This window comes from Nanorana parkeri, unplaced genomic scaffold (assembly GCF_000935625.1).
Source record: "Nanorana parkeri isolate BGI_ZX_2015 unplaced genomic scaffold, ASM93562v1 scaffold554, whole genome shotgun sequence".
Taxonomy (NCBI): Eukaryota; Metazoa; Chordata; class Amphibia; order Anura; family Dicroglossidae; genus Nanorana; species Nanorana parkeri.
Window position 1 is genome coordinate 234,476 of NW_017306822.1, and position 19,452 is coordinate 253,927.

General features: G+C 46.0%; 1 protein-coding gene across 1 annotated transcript; it reads right to left on the reverse strand.

The window, feature by feature from the left end:
* Positions 1-632: 632 nt before the first annotated feature.
* Positions 633-15,715, reverse strand: LOC108791487 (phospholipid phosphatase 3-like). The gene is made up of 6 exons (XM_018561994.1): positions 15,515-15,715; positions 11,888-12,045; positions 8,791-9,062; positions 5,325-5,382; positions 3,723-3,899; positions 633-779 (listed from the first exon to the last, which is right to left on the reverse strand). Exons 1-6 carry the CDS (start codon positions 15,672-15,674, stop codon positions 684-686), a joined length of 921 nt encoding a protein of 306 aa, XP_018417496.1. The 5' UTR covers positions 15,675-15,715; the 3' UTR covers positions 633-683.
* Between the last annotated feature and the right edge of the window lie 3,737 nt (positions 15,716-19,452).

Below are 19,452 nucleotides of genomic sequence, written 5' to 3' on the forward strand. Positions count from 1 at the left end.
TGGCCGAATACGAAACCCGAACCGAATTAAGTTTCAGATCCGAATCCCGAAATATCCAAACCGAACCAAATTTTTCCGCAACTTACATGTCTAGTTCCCATCTGTGGCTGTTTTGAGTTGATCCCTCTCTCAAGTGATGACAATCCCCAAAACTTCTACAGCTGCCAACTATGGCAGAAAAATCTCACCACCAGGTATTCCAAGTCTAAGAAAGAATCAGGATGTGGTTCAGCGACCAGACATCACCGAATAACCAAAGCATTAGTTTTGGGTGGACTGCCATTGAAGGCTTATTCAATATGGCGCTGAGAGCAGGAGCAATGATTGGTAAAGTGCAGTAACATGTAACAGGCGGACATATTGTCCTATCAGTCATAGAAACATTCTGATTGCTTGTTGCATTGTTCCGAGCCTCATCTCTGCTTTCAGTAGCGCAGCACACGCTGGAGAATGCTGGCCACCTCCGAGGAGCTGCGGGCAGAAATGTCTCTTGGCTCTGAAATGTATACGAGTCTCAGGGTTGGCACTGCAGTGTGTTTGTGAAAGAGATTAAACTTTCAGCCTGAACCCCATTGTATCCTCAGCGATCTCTAGTGATCTCTAGTCCAGTTCTGCAGAACCGCTTTGTCACCTCCATCCTCACACTGAGGTTCTCCACACTTCTTGGTGCTTTTTCTGGGCACTTAACAGTTTGTGAATGTCTCTGGGCTGTCGGGACGTGGAGGGGCACTGACCGCCTGTGAGTGATGTCGCCGCAACATATCGGAGATGTGGAAAGCCTAAAGACAAGATGATTCCATTAATTTCATTTATGACAACAATTATAATAATAGTAATAATAATAATAACTGTAGTGACCCCTCACTTGAGGGTTAGTTTGGAAGTGACTACCTAACATTGGTGATTGGTGTAGAAGTGACCCCTTACATTGGTGGTTGGTGTAGAAGTGACCCCCTTACACTAGTAGTCATTGGTGGTCAAACTCTGGTTACTTCTTACTTGAGGGTCAGTGTTGAAGTGACCCCTTAGAATGGTGAGGGAGTAGAAATGAAGTAGATGTGGAAGTGGCCGGGTACAAGTGACACCTTACACCTCTTACACTGGTGGTCAATAGTGGTCAAACTGTAGTGACTCCTTACTTGAGGGTCAGTGTATAAGTGACCCCTTACATTGATGATCAGTGTAGAAGTGACCCCACACATTGGTGGTCAGTATAGAAGTGACCCCTTACATTGATGGGCAGTGTAGAAGTGACCCCTTACATTGGCGGGCAGTGTAGGAGTTATCCCTTACAATGGGGATCCGTGTAGGAGTGACCCCCTTACATTGGCGATCATTGTAGACGTGACCCCTTACATTGGCGGGCAGTGTAGAAGTGACCCCTTACATTGGCAGTCATTGTAGAAGTGACCCCTTACATCGGTGGTCAGTGTAGGAGTGACCCCTTACATTGGGGGGCAGTGTAGGAGTGACCACTTACATTGGTGGTCGGTAGAGGTGTCACCCCTTACATCAGCTTTAGTCACTGTCAGGCATTCCAAACACTGTCAGCATATAATAGCCGACACACTCTACATAGAGTCAAGGGATTTTTTAAAAACATCAACACATATTGAAACAATTCCTCACATGAAGCTTATAGTTTAGCTAAAAAAAACCTTCAAGAAGACGGTATACTTCCTTCTAACAGTCTCTCCAGGCTTTATGTGTACAGTTCTGGAATCCCAATAGCTCTTTTCCAGGTTAACCTCGCGCGGCCCATCCTAGCTCAGGGAACATCCTTTGTGTAGACCCAAACAGGATACACAGACGTTTCCTGATAGCACCTCCCCCAGCAGTTCACAGCCGCCTCAGACCCCAACAGGGAGGAGAAGTCACCCATTCTTCATTTACAGAAGATTTCCTATTTCCCACTCTCCCAGAAATAACCAGGACAAAGGGACAGGGCGGGGGACAGTCCCATCTATGTTTAGGTTTTACCTAAAATTGTCCATAACCACTTATCTGTCTGTTGCACGTATTGTGTAACATTCGTGAGAGCAACACGTTCTTCAACTAGAACCATCCTGTGTCACTGTTTGTCTATAAACTTCTGATTGGCTTCTGACTTTCCACATCAAAAAAATGAAGTTCTGCTGCTATTTTTGAGGGCTCATTCAGCACTATGGTGAGCATTGGGGTGGCGTGCAAATTAATGGGACTGTGGTTCTTCCTTAAACGTGCGGTGAAACGTGTTTTGCTAATTTGTTGGTAGAGGTTCTCATTAATCCAGGTCAAGGTATGTCTAGTAGTAGTTAGTCAGATTCAACTGGACTTGTTCTGTAATGGTGAAGAGTAGGGATGCACTGATACAGGTTTTTCGGTATCGAGTACCGATATTTTGCTTTCAATACTTGTGATACCAAGTACCGATACGGCTGCTTCCGCTGGCATGGAGTCGGCTTCCTGGGCAATCTGATTGCCCGACAAGCTGGCTCCATGTTGTTTGGCTGGCTGGGAAACCTGCTTCCCAGACAATCAGCATCGAACCGGCTTCCCCGACAATCAGGAATCCGGGCGGCGAGTAATGACCCGCCTCCCGGTTTCCTGTTTGGCCGGGAAGCCGGCTCGATGCTGATTGGCTGGAAAGCCGGCTTCCCAGCCGATCAGCATCGAGCCGGCTATTCGGCCGGCTTGAATGGCCGGGAAGACGGCTTTACGGTCACTCAGCAAGGAGCCGGCTTCCCGGACAATCAGAAAAGCAACATCTACACCTTCCATGGTGATTGGATTGCGGTGTTGTGCAACCTGTGGCTATAAATGCTGGGGTACCTTCCTGGCACCAAGGATGGGCTTATGTAGCTAGAACAAGATGGTTCCACCGCTTCCCACCTCCCCTCCTGGTCTTGGACAATCAACATCTACACCTTCCATGGTGATTGGATTAAGGTGTTAGGCTACCTGTGTGGCTACAAATGATGGTGTGCCTTCCTGGCACCAAGGGAGGGCTTATGTAGCTGGAACAAGATGGTTCCACCGCTTTTCCCACCTCCCCTCCTGGACAATCAACATCTACACCTTCCTTGGTGATTGGATTGCGGTGCTCGTCTACCTGTGTGGCTATAAATCCTGAAGTATGTACCTGACACCAAGGGTAGGCTTATGTAGCTAAAACAAGATGGTTCCACACCTTTCCCACCTCCCCTCATGGTCTTAGACAATCAACTTCTACACCTTCAATGGTGATTGAATTAAGGTGCCGGGCTACCTGTGTAACTATAAATGCTGGGGTATGTACTCGACACCAAGGGTAGGCTTATGTAGCTAGAACAAGGTGGTTCCATACCTTTCCCACCTCCCATTCTGGTCTTAGGCAATCAACACCTTCCATGGTGATTTTTTAGGGATGCTGGGGTATCTACCTGTATGGATACAAAGTCCGGGATATCTTCCTGACACTCACAAGAACTGAGGAAGCTCCTTGGAGAAGCTACAAAACATCAACAGTACAGAACAAGTCCAGTTGAACGTGACAAACTACTTCTAGCCATTTGTTCTGCTCTGCATTACAGGTGTGAATGGGCCCTGAAACTTGTATTTAGATTGTGAATCCAGTTCTAAAATTTCTAATTAATTTGTAAATTGAGCCCGATGCCCATTCAGTAGGCCCGGACATGGACAAGGTAGGTATAGGTGTGCCTGTATATCTGGCCAACTCAGTTCCAGCTCTTGCCCCAACTTACCACCCAATAAGCCACCAGCGCTCCCTGTAGAAAGCCAACAGCCACGTCGGAGGGGTGATGCCTGTGGTCAGATATGCGGGTGAATCCGGTATATAAAGCCACGAGGATCAATACGAACTGTACCAAGGGACGCAAGAGACGGGCCCCACTCCACGTCATCCGTGCCTGCAGATAAAACTGGAAAGGACACAAGGTATTAGTGACTATCTTTCAGTACGGAGGGGCAAAAAGGAATAACATTGTACTACGCATGATCACTTATAACCAATTCAGTGTCCATTCACTGCAGGCAAGCCAGAGAAAGAGAAATGGCAATGAGTTCCTATGGATTGTTGCACTTTGATGACGTCACCGAAGTTTAACTGCCAGCGGCCATCTTGGCGATGGACGACGGCCAAGAGAGGATTGCACGTTCACCCGGGGTATACCATAGGGTCCCCTCCTCTCTTGTGCAACTGTTGAGCTCTCTGCCCAACTTTTCAAAGGGGGTGACACCAAAATTATCAGCCATTTCGGTGTCACCCCCTCCGATGGTGTCACCCGGGGTGGGCCGCACCCCCCTTGTGACGCCAGTACCTTAGGCAATCAGGAAGGATTTTTCTCCCCTATTGAAGATTTTTGGACCGTGCTTTATTGGGGGTTTTGCCTTCCTCTGGATCAACTGGCCATAGGATTCTGTATATTTCTTCATAGGGTTGAACTCGATGAACTCTGTAACCTGCACCATATATAGGAAGTCAGATTCATCAGGTAAACAGAAAACTTCTATTGTGTTCACACAGATTGTGAAATATCCTGCGTGAGACATCGGTGCAGCAAAAGGAGACATCCGGGTATGAGATTCTGACTCACTTTGGCTTGTTCAGTGCCGTGTGTTATCAGGTTACTGGCTTGGCTTAGCATGAGGATGGGTTGGACCGGGGGGAGGCAACCTCAGCACTTCAGTTGCTGACCGTAAGCACCATGAGACATTGGCATGATGGGATTTGTAGGCTCTGACAGCCACAGGCATGACTACTAGAGGCAGGGGCATGATGGGATTTGTCAAGTAGTGGGCGGGCTCTTAGGAGGAGTTATGCAAATATCAAAATGCCTTGTTGAATGAATATCAGTCTGGAGGAGGGGGTGTACTTAGGTAAGCTGTATTTGCATGTAAAGCACCCTAGATAATGCCCCATGATTGGCAGAACTGAAATCCAATGAATGCCAGGGGCGGGCCAGGGACAGCCAGGCAGGGAAGGAAAGGGCTAGATGATGCAGAACGTCCTCCAGCCAGGAAATGAGGTGGGCTGTATCTGACTTGCTGCAGAGATAATCTGCTGAATGCAGTGTGATTGCTTTATCAGACCAGCGCAGGGGAAGTTCAATGAGTCACCCGGGATCAGTCTCTGGCTGCATCATGAGAGGAGAATATTGCAGTATTTCTCTCCTTATCAAATACAGATTGTCACCGGCTGAGGAGCTGCAGAACCCAATCCAAAACCCCTAACCACCGAAACCAATCCTCTGCCTGGTGCACAGTGCCAGGCTCCCGGTCACATTTCCCCTTATACAGAGTCACATGATCTAGACATTGTGCATGGTCACGATGTGTAGACTCACCGACAGATAGAGCATGGAGTACATGGCAAAAGACGCGTGACCCGAATAGAACGATTTCCTGAAACACACAAGGGTCAAAATATTAAATAGATAGATAGATAGATAGATAGATAGATAGATAGATAGACAGACATCAGTTGCTCGGGTTGCTTTGTGTGTGGTCGGTATACGTTTAGGAAGCGAAATCCAAGAAATAAAAGTATCAAACAAACACAGAAAAGTAATACAAAGAATAACGATATAGAAATCCTCTACAATTTCCTGTCATTCTGATACTTTCTTCTACCTCCATCTTCCTGAGAAATGGGGCCCGTGTGACAGTGCTGAGTATCTGTGCATAGATTGTTCTTTCACAGTGTGTGACTCTACGTGACTTCTCCTCCCATCGTGTACCATCATCTACATCTTCATGTATGTTGTATGAGCTGACATTACCCAACACTCTCCAATGCCTCCTACAAGCCTGACTTCTGTGTCTGTAGTACTAAACGAAAGAAGAAAGTGAGGAGGTGTATAGAAGGATAGGGGAGAGAGAGAGAGAGAGAGAAGAGAGGAGAGGAGAGAAGGAGAGAGAAAAGAGAGAGAGAGAGAGAGAAGAGAGGAGAGAAGGAGAGAGAAAAGAGAGAGAGAAAAGAGGGAGAGAGGAGAGAGAAAGACGAGAGGAGGGAGAGAAAGAGAAAAAAAAGAGAGGAGAGAGAAAGGGGAGAGAGAGAGAGATATGGAGAGGGGGAGAGATGAAGATATATATATATGGAGAGAGAGAGAGAAGAGAGGAGGAAGAGAGAGAGAGAAGGAGAGAGAAGAGAGAGAGAGGGAGGGAGAGGAGAAAGAGAGAGAGAAAAGAGGGAGAGAGGAGAGAGAAAGAGGAGAGGAAAGAGAGAAAAAAGAGAGGAGAGAGACAGGGGAGAGAGAGATATGGAGAGGGGGAGAGATGAAGATATATATATGGAGAGAGAGAGAGAGGAAAGAGAAAAGGAGAGGAAGAGAGAGAGAGAAGGAGAGATAGAGGTAGAGAGGGGGAGAGATGGAGAGAGAGATGAAGATATATATATATATATAGAGAGAGAGAGGGGAGAGGAGAGAGAAAAGAGAAAAGAGAAAGGGGAGAGAGAACGGGGAGATGAAAGAGAGCGAGAGAGAGAGAGAGAGAGAGAGATCTCCTGGCAAGGCATGGGGGCAGGAAGCTGATGTCAGGACACATTCAGATCTTTAGATTATTTCAGTTCGGCTTTAATCGATTATTTTGGGAATATTTATCATAAAAATAGAAGAATAAAGTTCTCCCGTGCAGCTCTTTCCTTCCATCTCCTCGTCTCCTCTCCTGTACTCTGCTTCTAATCAGCATTACCGGCAGCACAGGCCGGAGGCAGGAAATACATTCGCCTACCATCATACTTCTCCCTCCATCTCTCTCTGACTCATACAGCATTGAAGAATCTCCGTCTGATAAAGCCAGAATCACTCAGCACAGGAACTTCTCTCAGCTTCTTTCACAGAGACAGTGGCAAATCAAGCAAGTTTACAAATATAACTGTTTTATGTGTTTCTTTCCCCTGCCATCTCCTGAGAGTTCTACTACAACTCTCAACCAATTGACTCCGGTGAGATCTCCTAAAGGTAGGCTTAGGTTGTCTTGTGTTATATAGTGGGATGGACTCAATGATCGAGTCGAGGAAGAGCAGACTGCCTTTTAAAGCCCTGATTGGTTAAAGCCTTTGCCCAATCATGGCTCCCCTGTCTGGTGCCATACAAACTTAAACAGTTGGGAGGAGCTAACTGTCACTGTTAGCCCCGCCCAATTGTTTATACTTTGCCGGCATCTGTCAGAATGTCATAATCTCCATCTCTCCCCCTCTCCATCTATCTCTCTCTTTCTCTCTATCCAAAAATAAAAAAAGGTATTGATAAAATTGAGCATTTAGACCAGGGGGTAGGCAACTTTGGCACTCCAGCTGTGAGAGCAACTACAAATCCCATTATGCCTCCAGGAGTCATGCCTGTGGGCTGTCTTGCAATGCCTCATGGGTTCTTGTAGTTCCCCAACAGCTGGAAGGCTGAGGTTGGCCCCCCTCTGATTGGAATTCCCCTCCTTTGTCTCGGTTCTAATGAAGACCACATTTTAAAAGCACGCCACCAAAAAAAATCAAGAGAAAAGTGAAAACGTTTTTAATGGGGCAGCATTCTGACTTTACTATCACATGGTGCGGAGCGATGTGGTCGCGGCACACATAATGGGAGGGAGCGGCTTTCCTTCTTTCTCTGGAATCTCTCTCCTTTGGGGGGATTACGTTCTATCGATGCAAGATGTCAGCTGCAAATACCTCGTTGTTCTCCGCGGACTGAACACTGGCGTGTGTGTGTTTTATAGGACAAAGGCATCACTGTCATTATGGGCTATGGGCAATCTCTGCTAGCACAATGCACAGAGTCAGGTCCATTCTACTCCGCATTCCAACTTCCCTTTCCTCCGCCACTGTTACTCTTCCACTATTTGTATTTTATTATGTGGACCTGGCACCAGATGTATATGTATATATACTGTACAATCAGATTGTAAACCTTAAGGCGGGCCATGCACCCTGCAATGGGGTCCTCAATCAGGCTGTAAGAAAGGGAGGGAAGGAGCGCAACTGACTGCCACAGACTTTGTTGGGGTGGATGGACCAGGGAAAGGGATCAGGTGAAGGTGAAGGTGGGTGGGAATGAGAGATGGGCACTCACATGTGATGAGATGGATGGCACACAGGTGATGGGTTCCTGGTGATGTCGTGATCTTTGGATCATCCGAGTTTGCTGCGTCTGAGTGAGTGCCCATCTCTCATTCCCACCCACCTTCACCACTGCCTCTCCCTGGTCCATCCACCCCCACAAAGTCTGTGCCAGTCAGTTGTGCTCCTTCCCTCCCTTTCTTTCCGTTCATTAGTACACAGTTAGACCCCCCCCCCCAGGAGTGCGCTACCAATCAGTCTTCATTTTCCAACTTTCTCAATCAGGCTGTAAAGCTTTACGCAAACCATACACCTTACAATGGGATCCACAATCAGACTGTAAACCTTTAGGCAAGCCATTCACCTTACAATGGCTTTGTGCAGTCAGATTGTACATCTTTAGGCCGGCCATGCACCTTGAAATGAGATTATACCATCAGTTTGTGAACCTTCAAGCCGGCCATGCACCCTGCAATGGGATCCTCGATCAGACTATACACTGTAAACCTTTAGGCAAGCCATTCACCTTACAATGGCATTGTACAATCAGATAGTACATCTTTAGGCTGGCCATGCACCTTAAAATAGGATCGTACAATCAGATTGTAAACCTTTAGGCCGGCCATGCACCTTACAATGGGATTGTACAATCACACTGTATACCTTTTAGGTAAGCCATACACCTTACAATACGATTGCACAATCCGCTTTAACGTTTATCAGTAGGATGATTGTAAATAATGTTTATATTTCCTCACCTGGCCTCTGTGACAGCGCTGGGGTTTCCTGTGCACGTATAATCCTCTACGAATCCTGCCGTACAGTTCAGCGCCGTGGGTTGGCACACGGCTAGGAAGTGCGGCCTCAGGCGACCTGCGCTCAGCTTGGCGGCATTAGTCAGCGACTGGCCGAGGGCCGAGCCAAACAAGAAGGGAAGAATCTGCCGGTAGATGCTGGACAAGTATCCCTCTCTGGGGCCCGACTCCGACCTGCGCTGCTTGTTGACCCGGTGACATTCCCCCAGGACGATCTGCCGAGGCGGAAAAAAAACATCATGAGATCCCCCCGCAATGGCCGCCGGCCAATATCGTATAAACAGCCACTCGAGTGTTTCATAGAAAGAGGAAACAGAGTGTCACTGAACAATATCAGCCATTGTGTCCTTTTCTAATAATAAAGACCTGCTTACAGTCAGGGCTGATGGGAATGTTTATTTGTGGCACATGACCAAACAATATGGCCGCCTTTTGGCTAAGGCTCCGCTCGCCCCTCTGTGTGTCGTTCACATGGTACGGCTATGGGGGTCACCACCAGCCCAACAGATGGCCCAGTTTCCAAAAGTCCGATTTGCCAAGAAATCACAGCTCACCACCGAAATTATTTTTAAGGATTATTAAGGATGAGCGAAATGGAGCGTTTTCATTTCCCCAAAATATAAACAACGTGAAAGAGGGTGGACTACAGTCTACAAATACTCATCTCCACTCCAGCCATGTTGGCAAGCTCCCTCACCACACTGACGCCTCCCCCCACCCCCCTGCTTTTTATGGGAGTGCAGGATGACGTCACTCAAGCACACAAAATGCATCCCGGCCCCCATCAGATGCAGAAATTATATACTGAGCTATGCATGAATACAGTGTAAGGAAGATCCCAAGGAGGAAGGTAATAATATTCTATTGCAGAGGAGTCATAGGCGCTTATTCGTCCAGCGAAACTGCAGATACATTCGTTCTGAGCCAGCTGACCAGCTGCTGCAGGAATGACACAAAAACAAATGTTCTTTATTTCATTTCTCTTCTGGAAGTATGTTTTAAAAATATCATGGGCAATAGTGAATCAGAAGAATATTGCATGACATTTATTATATATTTAATATGGCCGATAGATGGAGCTGATGATCATCGGAAATAAATACACGTTAGTAAAAATATACAATGTTATAATTTGAAATGGGTATATATGGGTTGGACTTGATGGACGTATGTCTTTATTCAACCCCAAATACTATGTAACTATGTAACTATGAAATAATGCTGGAGGGAAGGAACATATAAATGTCACCATTGCTATCCCTGTAGTATCAAGGGTTACATTTACATTCTCATTCCTGTCTCTTAAAGGAGAACTATGAGGTGATTGCTTTTCACTCCTCCTCATAGTTCTAGCTGACCTGTGACAATGAGACTGTCACAGGTCGGCTCAGTAGATCGGGAAGTGAGCGAACACATACCAGCGTTCGCTCACTTCTCGATCCTGTCACGGCAGAGAGCCGTGACAGGGGAGGGCCTGGATCCCCCCCTCCCCGCTCCGATCCTCCAGCACTGACTGGCGGAACGGACTGGGGAGGGGGCGGGTACAGCTGGCTCTGCCTCTAGATAGGCAGAGCCAACTGTCACTCACGCAGCTGGGCGGATCCAGACATAATTGTTGGGATCCTTACCGGCTGCGGCGTCTCAGTATACCGCGAGCTACTGCGCTTAGGGTGATGGGAGGACGCTAGTTAGTGTCCTCGCGTTACCCTTAGGAGAACTATGGGGAAAAGCCCTAACCCCATATTTCTCCTTTGAAGTGACACTAGACTCGGGAGTTAAATCCTAAAAATACCTTCAAGTACCTTAACTATGAACAGAAATGTATGTTATTTGTGTATCACTCGGCTGTAGATCCTCAAATCATCTCTGAATTGGTGCTGACACTGTCCTTCCTTCTGGAGGGGAGCTACTTTTGTTCCCCATGGTCCCCGTGTGTGTTGTAAAGTAGTCACCGCTCCAAACTCGCTGCCGTCATGGACTACAATCTCACGTTTAGTTTACTCATTTGTATTGAGATTGTAGTCCATCCAGGCAGCGAGCTTGGAGCAGTGACTACTTTACAACACACACAGGGACCATGGGGAAGAAAAGTAGCCCCCCTCCAGAAGGAAGGACAGTGTCAGCACCAATTCAGAGATGATTTGAGGATCTACAGCCGAGTGATACACAAATAAGATACATTGCTGTTCATAGTTAAGGTACTTGAAGGTATTTTTAAGATTTAACTCCTAAATTTAGTGTTAGTTTAAGGTGTAACATTGTATCTCATTACTAACATATACTTATTTACTATCATCCTCATCGACATCTGGTGACCATAATGTGGTATTTCCCCATTCCGTCTGTTATGTATGAATTAATCTGTTGGAGAACATTCGACCAGAAGGGAAATGACACTGAAGACATTTGATTTTACTCCAATTCTCACATTCTCTTCTGCGATAAATGTGTCTTATCTGACTGACAGGTCTGGAGGAAAACAGGTTTAACATGGAAAGGGTTCTTTACTGTAAGAGATGAGAAAATGTGAACTAGACCACCACAGGGGGGAGGGGGGGTTGGCTACTTCGAGCCAACGCTGTAGATTTTTTTTTTTTTGAAGCTGGAAGTGTTTCTAAATGTACAAAATGTAACTATTAATAGTCATAAAAATTAACGGATAGATCTATAGAAAAGAAAGAAAGAAAGAAAGTAAAAAGGAGTGAGGAAGAAGGAGAGAGTAGGAGAAAGAAAGAAAGAAAGAAAGAAAGAAAGAAAGAAAGAAAGAAAGAAAGAAAGAAAGAAAGAAAGAAAGAAAGAAAGAAAGAAAGAAAGAAAGAAAAAAGGAGAGAGGAAGAAGGAGAGAGTAGGAGAAAGAAAGAAAGAAAGAAAGAAAGAAAGGAGAGAGTAGGAAAAAGAAAGAAGAAGGGAAGAGACAGCCAACAGAGTGAGATACAATGACGGGTAACTGTCACATGACATGATGTAGATTGGTGGTGCCATAGACATCTGCCTGCTTTGCCTGCATGTGAACAGAGAGCTCTGCCCATTGGATACTTACACCGACTCCAGTGATGAGGATACCCACGCTGATCAGCATGGTGTCGCTCACTGTCTCCTCTCTCGTCGCCGGAAAGCGGATGCTGTTGTCGTCGCAGAAGAATCCTCGATGGACCGGTGCGATCAATCCCAGCTCACAGATCAGGAACGGTGTGGACACTGTAAAGGAGAAGTAGGGCATCAGTGGTTGGTAGATCTAAGGAAGATTGTACAATCGGATTGGTTGGTGATTTTACTCCTTACTCTTCGAATATTTCACAATGCACTGGGATGGAGTTCATGCCTGACAAGCAGAACTGTCACATCTTGTCTCAAGTGACTGCGTTGGCCAATCAAGGGTGTCCCTTTACCAGCAAACTTCCCCCATTCATTAGGGGAATTTACACATCTCGGCGCTCTCTGATACTTGGCATTGTGACTCATTTGTAGAGTAAATATCACCAAATAGCAAACTTGGCAAAAAAATGACTTGAGCTGTGTTAGGATCTTCCAGTCCAGCTTTTTCTACATGAGAGTGCCCTTCTGTGTGTAGAAGCATGTTGAAGGGAAGAGGAAAGAAGGAGTCTTTTTGTCATGTTTAATGCTGCTTCCAATGAATCCTGCGCTATCTCATGCTGAAAATACTTGTTCCCTGGCTGTCATTATGATAGAAGAGATGGCAGAAAAAGACCAAATGGTCCACCAAGTTTGTCCCTTTTTGAAACCATTTTGTCTCAGTATAGATCTATGGTTATCACTCACCGTTGCTTGACTCACTAGCTCTGCTGTTCCAAACATCAACTACTCTTTTTTGTCAAATTATACTTTCTAAGGTTAGTTATGAACTTTCGCCAGATTGGACCTCATTCCTCCTGCTGGAGATCCCTCTACTGATAACTAAAGATCTATATAAAGGGATCAGGACCTCCTTCCTCCTGCTGGAGATCCCTCTAGCGATAACTAACGATCTATATAAAGGGATCAGGACCTCCTTCCTCCTGTTGGGGATCCCTCTAGTGATAACTAAAGCTCTATATAGAGGGATCAGGACCTCCTTCCTCCTGTTGGGGATCCCTCTAGTGATAACTAAAGCTCTATATAGAGGAATCAGGACCTCCTTCCTTCTGTTGGGGATCCCTCTAGTGATAACTAAAGCTCTATATAGAGGAATCAGGACCTCCTTCCTCCTGCTGGGGATCCCTCTAGTGATAACTAAAGATCTATATAGGGGAATCAGGACCTCCTTCCTCTTGCTGGGAATCCTCTAGTGATATATAAAGATCTATATAGAGGAATCAGGACCCCCTTCCTCCTGCTGGAGATCCCTCTAGTTATAACTAAAGATCTATATAAAGGAATTAGGACCTCCTTCTTCCTGCTGGTGATCCCTCTAGTGATCGCCGAATAGATATTTACCGGTAGTTATCTTTAGAGAGATCCCCAGCAGGTGGAAGGGGGTCCTGATTCCCTTCCGCTCTATAAATCGTTGGTTATCACTAGATGGATCCCTAGCAGAAAGAAGGAGGTCCTGATTCCTCTATATAGATCTTTAATTGTTACTAGAGGGATCCCCAGCAGGAAGAAGGAGGTCCTGATTCCTTCATATAGATATTTAGTTATCAGTAGATGGATCTCCAGCAGGCAGAAGGAGAACCGGGTTCCCCTTTAGATATTTAGTTATCACTAGATGCACCCCAGCCAGAGGAAGGAGGTCCTAATTCCTTTATATAGATATGTATTTATCAATAGAGGGGCCTAAGAAAGGATTAAAATGAGATGCTGGATATGAATATATCCCTGATATATAATACAAGAAGTTCTTAAAAAACCAAAGGGCTTGCGGTCAGCAGCTCTTCACAAAACAGGGGCCCCTCTCAGAAGAAAGAGGTCCCCCAGTTTGAGAAATCCATATGTTTTTCAACCAAAGAGGGTGACAAAAAAAGAGTTCTTAGAGTTCTTGAGTGTTCTGCTCTCACACAGGGCCCTTTCTTAAATTATTATTCCCCTGGTTTGGTCTGAATTTTTCCGTAGCTATGCTCTGGGTTCAGCATATATCTAGTTGAGTTAAAAGCCCCAATAAAGGGGGATTGCTGAGCCCCTGAAACACCTTGGTTACCTTGTGTTTGCTCTTGTTTTCATTTGTAAACTCAATACAATACCATTCTGGCCTCTAAGAACTCTTGCAGGCGCCCTCTTTGGTTCAAATGCATTTTGACTAAAATAGCGTCTTTGCGAACCAATAGTGAAGTGTAGGGGGCAGGAGAGGGCTGGTCAGAGCCAGCGACCACAGAAGCTGTCACTGACCATGACCTTCTAGAAAGCAGACCTGGTGTACAGAGGCCTTGATAGGCTACGATACAGGGTACACATTTATCTTGACAGCCAATAAGTGGTGTCCCTAGCCTCAAATGTGTTCAACAATACAGGCAGTTATAGATTATGGATTGTATTTCATATCAACCCTCCGAGTGGGACTTCAGAACATATACGAAGGCCATGGCATGCTTCCAACTGATCATTCTAATGGGATCAGAGCCAGCTATTATTATACTGCTGACAACACAGAATATATGAGTAGTGGTGAGCTCAATCAAGCTGGTCATCCATTGGCCAGTATTTTTATCAGAATATTGCAGTATATGTATACCTCCGGGCTAGAAAATCTTTGCTACACTTTTCATCTGTAGACAATCAGGTCTATTCACTATAATGACCGAAGGAGCAAAATACTAAGCACAGAATGCGATACCTGTACCAGCCAATAACAATTAAAGGTATACTGGAGGATTGAATGTCAAATTTGCAAGTCGTGGGTTATTTTGCACTGAAACTGAGCGCACACCTTACAATCTGACCGTACGATCTTGTTTAGATCTACCAACAACTATGGCGTGTAGGACTTGCCTGATGAGCTGAATCGAGGCCGGGCCGAGGTGTAGGCAGAAAAGGCAGCTGCCTTAGGCTCTTCAGCAAAAGAGGGGCCCACAATGGATTGGAACTGCAACCTATGTTGCTGAAGTAGTTCACAGGTGGAGGTGGCCTTTTTCTCTTGGGTGCCAAAGGACCTTCTCAGAGCACTAAGCTGAATGAACAGTTTAGGTAGGTCCTCATGTTGAAACAGAGGTTGTACCATTGGATCAGATTGTAATGTGTATAGCCAGCTTAAGCACTGTGTGTCTTGTACTGTGTAATTGAGGAGGATGGACTAAAGGAGTAGAAATCTCACTACAGGTGCACATAGGCAGTAGATTGCCATCTCTTGATCTACGAGGCACAACTGACCCAATTGAGGGGAATCAAGGGAAGGGACTGGTTAGTAAATCTCATTTGTGCAGTGACAGCTCCCTTCCTTTCTCCATCCCCGACTACAGCGCTTCAGTTTATGGGAAAAAGTCAAGAAGACATTATAAGATTATCATCGTGCATACCCATGCAACCATCTCTCCCACCACCGTTACCCCCAATGAACTTACATTTACTACCTGGTCTTATGGCAGAGAACTTGAATAAACATGCCTGGTTGCAATGAACACAACTTGACTGGACTAGGTAAACCTTCTACTCCTTTAGCAAATCACTCCCATTGTCCCCTCCTCTGCGCCACCTTATCAGAACATTCAACTTATCTCAACGAGAGGTGCCAACTTACCCACAAGCAGGCACAGCAGATCCAGCAATATCAACGACTTCTTGGATCCCCTGGAGACATTGGTCTTGGTCTCCCTGCGGACGCAGTGGCCCCCCACCGTCACCTTGAGGACCCTGGGGTCAGGGCACCAATCTGGAGCTCCGCCGGGGGTGAGATGCATGTTTTCAGCAGCAGCAGGCGAAAGGAACTACGATCCGAAGGGTGACTCGGTCTATATCTGCTTCTGCGGTCGTCTGCGGTCACCCTGCTCTTGGCTGTGGCTGCCCTTGAGTATCTGTCACCTACAGCTCCCGCCTGCAGCCCTCACTAGAGTGACTTGAAAGTTTGCAAGAGAAAGTTAAAGGGAGAGGAAGAGGAGGTGGAGCTGACGGCAGTGCACGGATGAAGGAGGGGAGGAGGTGGAGGGGGGGAAAAGGGTGAGACAGACTATGGAAGGAAGCAGAGGAAAGGGAGATAGCTGCAGAGGAAAAAAGAATAATGCAGCTGTAATCTGAGCTGCGAGTGGTCCACACCCTATAATTCATCGTCCTGGGACCCTGCAATCTCCGAGTGTCCCATGTATAACCCTGCCATATGTCCTTCTGGTGGAAAGTGAACTCAGGAACTCACCCAGCTATGCCACCTCGTGACCAATCAAGCATTTAAGACATCCTACCCACTGACAGGTGTCGCTCGTAACATCGGTCACATGCTTCATAAACGCTAAGTGTGCGCTTACTGCAGAGGGTGCAAAGTTTTAGGGGTGAATCAAGGTAGAAGATACTTGCGCAGCCAATGGCCTTTTAAAGAGCACCTGCCGTAAATAGGGATTGAGTCAAAAATTTTGCAGAATTTTGTCAGTTATCATGAGCTTTGGGTGAAAATTTGCCCTGATGGGTGAAAGCAAAATAAAGGCGCATTGGGGCATTTTTTTAAGTGTGCGGTGGGCTTTAGTTGGGGAAGTTCCTTATAACTATCCTGGCACTGTTTTATGCCAAAAAGCAATTTTTAGGCTCAATATTTAAAGCTGAACTCCAGGCAGTTATTTACAAATGTCTGGAGTTATCCATTAATGGATCAATAATTGTATTTTATAAATACAAGCAGTGTAAGTACCTGAATCTGACCTGGTATCTGCCTCTTCCAGTTCCTCTACAGCAGCGCTGGAGTAAGAGAGAAAGAAGCAGTACAAGGAGCCAATCAGTTCATGTGCTGACAAGAAGCATGCTGATAGGAAGAAAGAGCAAAGTGGCAGAGAGGTGACCTCATCACTGTGCGTCTTCTCCTTTCACCGTCCCATCACAGGCTGGGGGTGGGTCCATAGAAGTGGATTGAATGATACTGGACATCAGACTGAGGACATCTAGTGGCAGAAGATAAACACTGCGGGGGAGATCTCTGGATTGAAGCTGAATATTGCAGCAAAAGGCGTTTTTCTTATTTTATATTTTATTGGGCTGTTCATTTTAACCTTGATATTTTGGCTGGAGTTTTGCTTCTCTTTTTTTTTACAGAATGAAACTAAAGACAGCAAAAAAAAAAGTAACATAAAACATTTAAAGTGACAAGACACAAAATCACTGAGATGGAATAAACAGGTAGGTCTTTCCGAACAAAAGTTTTTGTCATTCAGTTCAGCCAGTCTTTTGGTCCAGACACCCCTGCCAGTCAGCGCAGCCAGATCAATTACCTCTACTACAGTTGAGAGATGCACCTTTTCACTGACCTGCCTCCCTAACCTCATGATTGGACAAAGAAGGAGCATCAAAGCACTGATAATCATCGCTCTGTTCTCTCCATGTGTCAGCAAGCTCTCAGGGTTAGATTGACAGCAATAAGCAATGCGACAGAACTGGATGACTCGGAGTGCTTCTCTCTTCCAGTCCCGCTGTGCAGGGGCCAGGATGATAATAAAATTAGGGTATTGAGACTTAGCCCTCATTCAGACTGTAATCGGCCCGCACTTACAGCTCTGTGCTGCGTGCACGGCCGTATCGAGCAGCTCCCGGGAAGGACAGGCGCTGCGTGTGATTAGTACGCAGCCCCTCTCCTTCTCTATGGGACTACGAAGCCGTACACCCCCCAACGCTCACCCGCCCTGCATGTCCGTGTGGGTGCGGGTGAGCGTACTCATACGATGACAGGATAGATCCTGTCTGCGTCTGAGCCAGGAAACACGCACCCCTGCGGACCTGCACTTGACGTGAGCGTAGGGCTGCGTATGGCCATGTACTCCCATAGAGAAGGACAGGGGATGCGTACTAATCACACGCAGCACCTGTCCTTCCCTGGAGCTGCTCGATACAGCCGTGCACGCAGCACAGAGCTGTACGTGCGGGCCGATTACAGTGGGAATGAGGCCTTAGTGTAGTCAAATTACATTAACTTTTCCAAAATAATGAGAAATAAATTGCCCAATGGGTATAAAGCAAAACAAATCCAGCTTTTGCTGCAATACTTGCCTTCTCACCAGAACTGCACACACACGCACAAACTCACCTCTCCATGGTCCAGTGCCAGTCCTCAGGTTGATTGATGCCCAATGTCACTCAACCCACTTCCTGTGAGCCCAGGCTGTCATGGACACAACCCCTGGAGGAAAGTCATCATGCCGGGCTGGGCTCACGGTGTATTGCTGCACAGAACGGCAGTTGCATGTCACTATGGCACATGTCACTAACAGTAAGCTTCACCCATTGTCAAACCCAGATAAAGTGGACCCTGTCTTGTGACCAGCTGGAAGATATTTTTAATTATAATATGTATGCAGTATATTTTTTAATACATGGAGCAGGAGGGGGTACAGTTGGGGGGTTGTAGGGTACAGGGGAGAAACATTGAATAAAATGTATTAATTTTTTTAAACTTTGACAGCTATGTGGACCTATGCTGTGAATAAAAATAGGCAATCCCTTTCTATGTGTGTGTGTGGCATTAGATTGTCAGCTCTTTGGGTGCAGCAAATGATGTTAGAAGTTCATGTATTTTATTATTAATGAATCATTCTACAGCACTCTAAAGTCAATTGATTTTCACTAAAGGATCCTGGACTGTACCCGTCGGGTATCCTGACAGCCGGAACCTGCAATAGCCAACAGAGGAGATTCCGCCATCCATACACTTTAGCTTATAGAGTGATTTTTCTCATTCAGTCCACGGGGTTCAACAAGAAAGATCTTGTAAGGTATGGCCAACTTTAGGCAACCATTCCTCTTATTGATGATGTAGTGTGTGGTCATGTGGGCACCATGCTATCATTACATAGAGCCCCTTATTTAGATGTAGTGTGTGGTCATGTGAGCACCATGCTATCATTACAGGGAGCCCCTTATTTAGATGTAGTGTGTGGTCATGTGAGCACCATGCTATCATTACATAGAGCCCCTTATTTAGTTGTAGTGTGTGGTCATGTGGGCACCATGCTATCATAACATAGAGCCCCTTATTTAGATGTAGTGTGTGGTCATGTGGGCACCATGCTATCATAACATAGAGCCCCTTATTTGGACTTTAGTTAGTCAATGAAGATGAGTCGGGCACCCAGGCCCATTGAGAGAGCCGTGCGGTGGAACCTTTTGGGAGGACCTACTACTACCAGAATCTACTGCCAGAACTCAAAATATAGAGCAGAATGTTGGTTTGGACAAGCCGGATCGCTAGTGAAGTGATCCCAAGTATACTTTGCAAATATTGGGATTTCTATGAGCAACTTTTGTCCTACAGCCACTGGAAACATCAGTAGAACATTGAAGAGCAATTGGATCAATTTTAAAGTGCAGCTATACTTTCTCCCATGCAAAGCAACAAGTTCACTTTAAGTGGCTCCTTCTCCAGTTGTACATGCCTCCCTTTATTTGGTCTCCATACAGTCACAATCAGTAAAGAGAAGAAACCCTGTCCAAGCTCCAAATTTCTCTTCCCGACCCCATGTTGCAGTGTTGAGTGCTTGTGGGGCCATT